Source organism: Corylus avellana, chromosome ca6 (assembly GCF_901000735.1).
Source record: "Corylus avellana chromosome ca6, CavTom2PMs-1.0".
Taxonomy (NCBI): Eukaryota; Viridiplantae; Streptophyta; class Magnoliopsida; order Fagales; family Betulaceae; genus Corylus; species Corylus avellana.
Window position 1 is genome coordinate 6,199,819 of NC_081546.1, and position 10,894 is coordinate 6,210,712.

A 10,894-nucleotide genomic window follows, 5' to 3' on the forward strand; every position below is an offset into this window, starting at 1 on the left:
TCATTGATGTGGGTGCTCTAATATCATACCTATAATCAAAACACAATTGTTGTGAAAAGACAAAGGGACCCCTAGCCACTAATTAATGCTGCGACTGATTACCTTGAATATTGTGAGAGAAGTGGGGAACCCCTAGCCTACTAAATAATGCGACTGATTACCTTGAATATTGTAAGAGAAGGGGGTGGGGGCAGGGGCGGGGGAAGATAATTGTTTGTCTCTCTATGAAAAAAGATTTGTGGATTATGAGCTCCGCTTCGCACTTGATAAACAAAGCTAGCAAGAAAGATAATAAGCTAATTGATTTCGATCTAATTAATTATTATTATTATTATTTTTTAATATCGTGGAACTTTTTGCACGTTTCACGAATCATTACTGGGGCACAGACACTGTCCTTACTAGGGCACGAATCATTACTAGGGCACGTTTCACGAATCATTACTAGGAAATTTTCAATATGCCAATACAGCCATGTTTGTAAAAGTTGGAGAGATATAGGGATACAAAAAGCATTGGACTATCTTCATTTTCTCTCTCTCTCTCTATGGAACATTATTTCTCGGAAAATGACTCAACTTGGAAAAGATTCTTTGGACCTGTTATTTTTGCTATATGACATAAAAGTTACCGGCTGAATTGGTCTTGGATCGTTCCATATGCCTTTATAAAAAGGAAGAGTGTAGTAGCTAGGGCTGTCAAAGCACATCGATATAAACACAAAATATAAGAAAACAAACACTCGTTAAAAAAGTTGGGGCAAGGCATGGGGTTGAGTGGGAAGCTTTTGCAAATCATAGCACTGCCTGGAGTAGTGATCATAATATTTGCAATTGTGGCAGCAGCAGCAACCGTGGCCAAGCCTGGCTGCCCCAGCAAGTGTGGAGATGTAGAAATTCCATTCCCGTTTGGCTTGTCTGAGGCCTGCTTTCTAAACAAGAGTTTTAACATCACTTGTCAATCTGGAAAACCATTTACAGGTAATGTCCCTGTAAGAAACATATCCATTGACAATCATGAGTTGCATGTCATGCAGTGGGTAGCCCGAGACTGTTACAAACACAACAACGATACTAACGACGTCCCATGTACACCTACGAACACGTACGATAGGTGCAACGATGACAGGGATTCCAGGGTATACACGAACAGTCCCTCGCTCCGGTTGTCCCAGTACACCATTTCCAACAGCAAAAATAAGTTCACTGTTATCGGCTGTGACACTAAGGCATACCTCAGTGGGTACCAAAACGGAGAATGGTACAATATCGGGTGCTCAACTCGATGCCCTGGCCTTAGCAATATGGTGAATGGATCTTGCTCTGGCGTTGGGTGTTGCGAGTTAGAGTTTCCTGAAGGACTAAACAATATTAGTGTTGACGTATCCAGCTTTCACAGTCACTCCGAAGTATGGAACTTCAATCCCTGCGGCTATGCTTTTGTTGTCGAGAAAGACAAGTTCAACTTCTCCACCAATTATCTCAACAATTATACCAACACAACGGTTCCATTGGTGCTTGATTGGGCAGTTGGCAATCTCACATGTGAAGAAGCTAAGAAAGAACAGAATAGCGCATGTAAGGAGAATAGTGACTGCATTGTTCGCCAAATTAAAACCAAGCAGGCCGGGTATCATTGCAAGTGCAAGCAGGGTTACAAAGGGAACCCATACCTCCAAGGCCAAGGGGGTTGCCAAGGTAATTTATATATTACTTTTTCCCTGAATTCAATATCACTTATGACATTTGTTTTCCCCTTCATTTCTGAACTGGATTATCCTCGCTTCATTTAAATTGAGTGATATTTTGATTAGACAAACATACCCCTCAAATATAACTAACTATAGATATTTTCGAAGATCCTAATTCCTTTGTTTCAACGTATATATTTCATTAATTATGATTATATATACCATGTGGTTGGCTGTATTCGTCACTTGATGTGCAGACATTGACGAATGTGAGCATCCAGCTCTCAATAATTGCACGAATTACTGTGTCAACGGAGTAGGCAATTATACATGTGGTTGTCCCAAGTGGTACCATGGGGACGGAAGAAAATATGGTGAAGGTTGTTCTGTAGATCTCGCACTAGCGATTAAGGTTTCCATTGGTAAGTACACCTTTAGACAATATCATGTATATAATTAAGTACGCAAACTTTAAATCTTGATCATAACGTTTCCACTTTTCCAAGTTTAGGAATTGGCATAGGCTTAATTGCTATGCTTGGGGGTAGCTCATGGCTGTTCTTGGTACTCCAGAAAAGAAAATATATTAAGCTTAAAGCAAAGCTCTTTCAACAAAATGGGGGTTTGATCTTAGAACGGCGTCTTCGTGCACTAGGATCCACTAGAAAGGCCAAAATCTTTACTTTTGAAGAGCTGAAGGTGGCTACCAAAAACTATAGAGAGAGTAGGATCATTGGCCGAGGAGGTTTTGGTACAGTTTATAAAGGATTTTTACCAAATAATACAATTGTTGCCATCAAGAAGTCCAAGACAGTGGATCCAGACCAAGTTGACCAGTTCATTAATGAGATTGTTCTGCTCTCCCAAATTGACCATAAGAATGTTGTCAAACTCTTAGGTTGTTGTTTAGAGACACAAGTTCCTTTGCTAGTCTACGAATTTGTCTCACAAGGTACACTCTTCAACTATATACATCATGAAGGCAACACATCCATCAAACGATGGGAAACCTATCTAAGAATAGTTGCAGAAACAGCGGATGCACTATCGTATCTACATTCTTTAACTATAATTCATAGAGATGTCAAGCCTTCAAACATATTGCTTGGTGCTAATTTCACTGCGAAAGTCTCTGACTTTGGAATTTCAAAATTGGTTTCCCATGATCAAAAGGATGTAGCTACTGTAGTGCAGGGAACTCTTGGATACCTGGATCCTGAATACTTACAGACGAACCAATTGAAAGAGAAAAGTGATGTTTATAGCTTTGGAGTGGTCCTCGTGGAGCTACTAACAGGAGATGATGTATTTTCATTCGATAGATCTGAGGATGAAAGATGTCTACCTATGTATTTTCTTTTTTTCTTGAAAGAGAATCGCATGGATGAAATTCTTGATAAACGAATAGTTGAAGAAGGAAATAAAGAGCAGATCACGGAGGTCATTAAACTTGCTGAGAGGTGCTTAAGAGTGAAAGGAGATGAGAGGCCTAGTATGAAGGAATTGGCCATGGAATTAGAACAAATAAGAAAGATAGAGATGCACTTGTGGGTTAATGCTCAATCAAATCTGGAAGAGGCCAAACACCTAGATGGCGTGACATCTAATGCTTACGAAAACGGTGGAAGTAGCAGTACAACTGCTGGATTTGATAGCATGAAGGACAATGTAATGTTAGCCTTGGGGGATGGCAGATGAATGTGGCATGATAACATCCGCTCTTCATGGCATTTGTTTTTTTTTTAATGCAACTTCCTGTTTTAGTGTCCTAAAAAGAGTTCTGTTTGCTTTATAGCCTCAACAAAATGCTCATTAGATAGTGATGGCATGCATATTATCTCTGTACTATTCTTCATGTGTTGAGTTTTCTGTTCTGGTCGAAAGAGCAATTTGTTGGTGTTATTTGGAGTAATTGTTTTGTTGTATTCGCTGTCTTGTATAGCTGCTGTGGGATTAATGTATATCTGTTGGTGTTTGGCAAGTGTAGTCTGCTTAAATGTGGTGTGGTATGTAAGAAATTTTTCAATAAAGTGTGCATGGCTCATTTGCCACATTTCATTACCTAATTCTTACAATGAGTGGACTATTTATATATATTTTTTAAACATGGCTATGTACAGGCTAGGCTATACGACCATGTTCGTAAAAGTTTGAGAGATATAGGAAAAAGCATTGGATTCTCCACTAATGGAAAGGTAAGTGAAACGTGCAAAGATGTGCAAGTTTGGACCATATTCATTTTTTCTTTCTCTATGGAAAATTATTTCTCCAAATGACTCAACTTAAAAAAGATACTTTGGACCTATATATATATGACATATAAAATTGGTCTTGGATCATTCCATATGCCTTTATAAAAGGGAAGAGTGTACTAGCACAATGAAAGCACATCGATCTAAACATGAAATATAACCTTGAAAAAGTTGGGGCAAGGCATGGGGTTGAGTGGGAAGCTTTTGCAAATCATAGCAGTGCCTGGAGTGATCATAATATTTGCAATTGTGGCAGCAGCAGCAGCAACAACTATAGTCAAGCCTGGCTGCCCCAGCATGTGTGGAAATGTAGAAATTCCATTCCCATTTGGTCTCACTGAGGGCTGCTATCTAGATGAGAGTTTTAATATCACATGTGACTCTGGAAAGCCAAAGACAGGTAATGTCACTGTCACAAACATATCCATTGACACTCATGAGTTGCATGTCTTGACTGATGTAGCCCAAGACTGTTACCAAATGGTGGAAAGTCACAATAACGCTCCCGGGAAATCTGCTTACTGTTCCAAGGGCCGTAACTTGCTCGGGAAACTTGGTATCAGTGACAGTATGGGTCCCCGGCCCATGGATCCTCGTTACAATGGTAAGGACGGTGCGCAGTACGGTGGTATTCCTGGTTACAATGACAAGAACGATCCCTATGGCCGTCACGAATCTTTGCCGTGCGTTCCCACGGTCAGGGTTCATGGTCGCAGATACAAGAACAAACCCGAGTTCAGGGTCTCCCAGTACACCATTTCCAACAGCAAAAATAAGTTCACTGTTATCGGCTGTGACACTATCGCATACCTCAGTGGGTTCCAAAACGGAGAATGGTACAATATCGGGTGCGCATCTCAATGCCCTAGCCTTAGCAATGTGGTCAATGGGTCTTGCTTTGGCGTTGGGTGTTGCGAGTTAGGGTTTCCTGATGGACTCAAAAATATTAGTGTTGAAGTATACAGCTTTTATAATCACTCCAATGTTTGGGGGTTCAATCCCTGCGGCTATGCTTTTGTTGTCGAGAAAGGCCAATTCAACTTCTCCGCCGGTTATCTCAACAACTATCCAAACCAAACGGTTCCATTGGTGCTTGATTGGGCAGTTGGCATTCTCAAATGTGACAAAGCTCATAAAGAACCTAATTACGCATGTAAGGATAATAGTGATTGCATTGATCTCCACACAAGGCAGGATGGGTACCGTTGCAAGTGCAAGCGGGGTTACAAAGGGAACCCATACCTCCTCCAAGGCCAAGGGGGTTGCCAAGGTAATTTATTTTCCCCTTCGTTAAGTTTCAATTAATGTATATATGTATTTCATTAATTATGACTATACTATATGTGCAGACATTGACGAATGTAAGGATCCAACTCTCAATAATTGCACGAAACTATGTACCAACGGAATAGGCAATTATACATGTGGTTGTCCCAAGTGGTACCGTGGGGACGGAAGAAAAGATGGTGAAGGTTGTTCTGTAGATGTTGTACTAGCAATTAAGGTTTCCATTGGTAAGTAAATTTACCATTTTGTACAAGGGTAGATAATAATCATGTATGCAATTAATTACATAAACTTTAAATCTTGACCATAACCTTTCGACTTTTCCAAGTTCAGGAATTGGCATAGGCTTAATTGCTATGCTTGGGGGTAGCTCGTGGCTGTTTTTGGTATTCCAGAAAAGAAAATATATTAAGCTTCAAGCAAAGCTCTTTCAACAAAATGGGGGTTTGATCTTACAACGGCGTCTTCGTGCACTAGGATCCACTAAAAAGTCCAAAATCTTTACTTTTGAAGAGCTGAAGGTGGCTACCAAAAACTATAGAGAGAATAGGGTCATTGGCCAAGGAGGTTTTGGTACGGTTTACCAAGGATTTTTACCAAATAATACAATTGTTGCCATCAAGAAGTCCAAGACAGTGGATCCATACCAAGTTGACCAATTCATTAATGAGATTGTTCTGCTCTCCCAAATTGACCATAAGAATGTTGTCAAACTCTTAGGCTGTTGTTTAGAGACACAAGTTCCTTTGCTAGTCTATGAATTTGTCTCACAAGGTACACTTTTCAACTATATACATCGTGAAAGCAACACATCCACCAAACGATGGGAGACCTATCTAAGAATAGCTGCAGAAACAGCGGATGCACTATCGTATCTACACTCTTTAGCTATAATTCATAGAGATGTCAAGCCCTCAAACATTCTGCTTGGTGATAATTTCACTGCCAAAGTCTCCGACTTTGAAATTTCAAAATTGGTTCCGCACGATCAAAAGGATGTAGCTACTGTAGTGCAAGGAACTCTTGGATACCTGGATCCTGAATACTTACAAACGAACCAATTGAAGGAGAAAAGTGATGTTTATAGCTTTGGAGTGGTCCTCATGGAGCTACTAACAGGAAATGATGTATTTTCATTTGATAGATCGGAGGATGAAAGATGTCTAGCTATGTATTTTCTTTCTTTCTTGAAAGAGGATCGCATGGATGAAATTCTTGATAAACGAATAGTTGAAGAAGGAAATAAAGAGCAGATCAAGGAAGTCGTTAAACTTGCAGAGCGGTGCTTAAGAGTGAAAGGGGATGAGAGGCCTAGTATGAAGGAATTGGCCATGGAATTAGAACAGATAAGAAAGATAGAGGCACACTTGTGGGTTAATGCTCAAACAAATCTAGAAGGGGCCGAACACCTAGATGGTGTGACATCTAACGCTTACGAAAACGGTGGAAGTAGCAATACAACCGCTGGATTTGATAGCATGAAGGACAATGTAATGTTAGCCTTGGGGGATGGCAGATGAATGTGGCATGATAACATCTGCTCTTCATGGCATTTTTTTTTTTTTTATAATGCAACTTCCCGTTTTAGTGTCCAAAAAAGAGTTCTGTTTGCTTTATAGCCACAACAAAATGCTCAATAGAGAGTGATAGCATGCATATTCTATAAGCTATTCTTCTTGTGTTGAGTGTTTTGTTCTAGACGAAAGAGCAATATGTTGGTGTCTATTTTCTGTTGGAATTATTTGGTGCAATTGTTTTGTTGTATCCTGCTGTCTTGTATAGCTACTTTGGGATTGTATAGCTGTTGGTATGCAAGTGTAGTGTGCTTAAATGTGGAGTGGTATGTAAGAAAATTTTCAATAAAGTGTGGCTCATTTCATTACCTAATTCTTATAATGAGTGGGCTATTTATAAATGACGAAGTGCCTTTCCAATCAACTTTATTGACTTATCAAAACAGCCAACTCAACACGTTTAGTGTCTATTCATTAACAAATACGTATTTTTGTAATTAACAAAAACGAACATGGTTTTTAGTTCTGACTGTTCAATCGCACTTATTTAACATTTACTATTATTTTGATCGTTAGATCATACTTATAATTAAATGTTGTTTAATTATGATCATTAGATCATATATGGTAGTAATGATTTTTTTTTTCAACCGTTAGATGTAACTTGATTTAATCTTATAGTTGACATTACTAATGGCATAGGAAATCCAATCGTTGGATCACACTGATAAGCATCCACGATTTACATCCACGATTTAGATCAAATCAATATATTGTACAATTACAACGGTGAAAAATTAAATAGCCAGTTGGATTATCAAGGCGCCCGACAGCCTTCAACCTTGCACAGCCAGCACATCCATGCGTGCAGTGCTTCACAACATATTGGTGTGTACGCCCACTTGTGTATACAGAAACATTGCTCTAATGCATTAGGTTGAATTTTTTTTTTTTTTTTTTAGAAAAAAAAAAAAAAAAAAATTTTGCACCGGGCGTGCCGCCGCGTGCTCCCAATCAGTGCTCTTTAGGTTGATGTCACTTTCTCATATATATGAAACTCTCCTTTTCCGAGACTCATTAATGCCTTCTATTAAATAAACAATATATATATATATATATATATATAGAGAAATGCTAAAGGCCCAACTTTTTTGCCCAACAAAAGTCCAACTTTTACCCTTTATTTTTTTTCTTAAAAAAACAAAATGAAAAATGGAAAAAATGTCTGAAGCAACCCTATCTATTTTTGGCCTTTCTTTTATTTAGTATTTTTTTTAAAAATGAAAAATAGTATTTTTCTTCATAATAATGACATTTTCTTGAAAAAAATGACATCATTATGAAAAAAATACCATTTTTCATTTTTAAAAAAATACCAAATAAAAGAAAGACAAAAAATAGATAGGGTTGCTTCAAACATTTTTTCCATTTTTTATTTTATTTTATTTTTTAAAAATAAATAAGGCAAAAGTTGGACTTTTGTTGGGCAAAAAAGTTGGGTCCCTATCATTCCTCATATATATATATATATATATATTTTTTCCTTCACAGAATATAAATTTGGATTATGAATTTGTGGGTGCTAAGTAGGGATCCATTTGACCTATCGTGGACTCTTCGCCTCATTCCATGTTTTTCTAAATACTTATTTTTTGTAGGAATTTTCTATTTTCTTTGTCACAGCCATAAACCCTTGTCTTCAATTTTGTAACTTTTGACTCATGGTATAACTATGGAGCAAGAAAGCGACTTGCATATATTTCAATAATTTCTCTCAACTATTGATCTTCAATTTGCTTTCCCGTTTCTTAGTTTTCTTTAGTTATTGCCACCATGTACCAACTCTTCCTCGGAATGTATGTACCACCAAAGAGACTTATTGTTCATGGGGCACCCCGTTAAATTCAAAAACCTCTTCAACAGCTAGCAGCCAATCCGGAAATTTGTCGGTTTTAGATCCCCGTCAAATTTTGGAATTTTGAGTTTGAATCTACTCACCCGTCGATTGGCATGAGCTTGCGCAAGGTGCTGACTTCCGTGCGTTCGGCGCTCTGCAAACGGGTATCTAGATCCGTTCCCACGACTGTTGAGCACACAAGTTGGATAATTGGGTAGTGAGGTATTCAATTTGATCCCTCATAGCCCTGAATCGATCCTCCGTGTGTTGCCCAGGTTCAATGATAGATTTGCTTTTCGCCTCCGTGAATCGCGATCTTGATTGGCAACAACAACCGTTCGGCCCACCACTCATGTGCCGCAAGCAAATTGCCGGTTGCTCCTTACGTACTGTCTTCGTGCGCACGTGCGCCTCGTTCATGTCTAAAAAGCGGTTATTCCTCGACATTCATGGAAAGTAACTAAGCTCTGATAGCAACTAATGCAGCGTGACTTAATGGGCTGCAGTGAAGAACATCAATAAGCAGCGGATAAATAACTCCAGATCTTGATTCTATCAAAGATCTAAGAATTCTTCACGACAAAATTAGATACTCTCTAAGTTTTGAAGGAAAATAGATGAATAAACTCAACTCTGAGTATTCTCATTCATCAAAATTAATAATAATCATAAATTGATTTTCTATGGAGGCTATAAGCATATATTTATAACCCAAAACCCAAAACCTAATAAAATAATGAAATAAAGACTCCCAAAACCCTAACCCTAATAAAGTAATAACATAAAGTCGATTTAAGATAATAAAAACGCAAAAAATTAACATAATGCCCGCATGCGCTCGATCGCAGCACGCGAGCGCTCGATCGCACAACCAAAGACCTGGTGTGCTTGAGCAAGCGATTGATCGCTCTCACAGGGGAGGATTGGTCGTACTTCTAGGAACAACATTGCAGCATCAGGCATGCATGCGCTCAATTGCAGGCACGCATGCGCTCGATCGCACTTCGAGAGATGAGTACCGCCATCCCATCTGCATCAATATATATAGCTGCTGTGGGATTGTATATGATCTGTCGGTGTTTGGCAAGTGTAATTTGCTTAAATGTGGAGCAGTATGTAAGAAAATTTTCAATAAAGTGTGGCTCATTTCATTATCTAATTCTTACAATGAGTATGCTATTTATAAATGAAGAAGTGCCTTTTCAATCAACTTTAGTGACTTGTCAAAACAGCTAAGGTGTTTAGTGTCTATTCATTAACAAATGTGTATTTTTGTAATTAAAAAAAATGGAAAATTACACTTTACCCCCCTAAAGTTTGGAGTCATTTTCAATTCGATCTCTAATGTTTCAATTTTTGCAATCCACCCGTCCGAACTTGCCAAACTTTTGCGATTCGGCCATTCCGTCAGTCAAAGCCGTTTTGACTGACGGAACAGTGATCACGTGCGACCCACGAGATCACTTTCGTTTTTTTTTTTCCTAAAATACCCCCATCCCTGACTTAGCTGATATTTTCTATCCTCTTGCCGGCCACTTAGTCATGGTTGAAAACGATGATGATAAGACCAGCTCTTTCTTTGTCGACTGCAATAACCATGGAGGAGCAGAGTTTGTTCATGCAGTGGCAGATGGCGTCACCATGGCCGATATCCTTGAGCCCCTCTACGTTCCCGATATTGTCAACTGCTTCTTTTTTATGAACAGGGTGTTGAACTGTGAAGGTGTTTCCAAGCCATTGCTGGCGGTGAAAGTGACTGAGCTCATTGATGGCCTCTTCATCGGTTGCACTATAAACCATAGCGTTGCGGATGGCACCAACTTTTGGCGTTTCTTCAATACTTGGTCTGGGATCTCTACGGGTTCTTTTGATCCCACTTCACAATCTCCTCCGATCATCGGATCGGGTTTTCTTGATGGTATTATCGATCTCCCCATTCGCATTCCTTTCCAATTCCAGCGCAATGAAATTCATGAGGAGGAGAGTTCCAACATTTCTCCACCCCTAAAACAAAGAGTTTTTCATTTTTCAAAGGAGAAAATCCAACAACTTAAAGCCAAAACAAATTCTGAAATGAGCACTAACAAGATCTCGTCCCTTCAAGCAGTTCTTGCTCATCTTTGGCGATATGTAGTTGGTAGCCGGCGTCTCAATGCTGATGAAGGGGGCATTTTAGGAAAAAAAAAAAACCCCAAAAGTGATCACGTGCGTCGCACGTGATCATTGTTCCGCCAGTCAAAAGTTTGGCCGAATT

General features: G+C 39.1%; 2 protein-coding genes across 2 annotated transcripts; both read left to right on the forward strand.

Annotated features, from left to right (window-relative positions):
- The first annotated feature begins 739 nt into the window (after positions 1 to 739).
- On the forward strand, positions 740 to 3,756 carry LOC132184988 (putative wall-associated receptor kinase-like 16). The gene is made up of 3 exons (XM_059598796.1): positions 740 to 1,697; positions 1,948 to 2,112; positions 2,202 to 3,756. The coding sequence occupies exons 1-3, from the start codon at positions 767 to 769 to the stop codon at positions 3,386 to 3,388; spliced, it is 2,283 nt and encodes a 760-aa protein (XP_059454779.1). The 5' UTR covers positions 740 to 766; the 3' UTR covers positions 3,389 to 3,756.
- Positions 3,757 to 4,125: 369 nt separating this feature from the next.
- Positions 4,126 to 6,761, forward strand: LOC132185072 (wall-associated receptor kinase 5-like). The gene is made up of 3 exons (XM_059598898.1): positions 4,126 to 5,212; positions 5,292 to 5,456; positions 5,563 to 6,761. Exons 1-3 carry the CDS (start codon positions 4,126 to 4,128, stop codon positions 6,747 to 6,749), a joined length of 2,439 nt encoding a protein of 812 aa, XP_059454881.1. The 3' UTR covers positions 6,750 to 6,761.
- Positions 6,762 to 10,894: the final 4,133 nt, after the last annotated feature.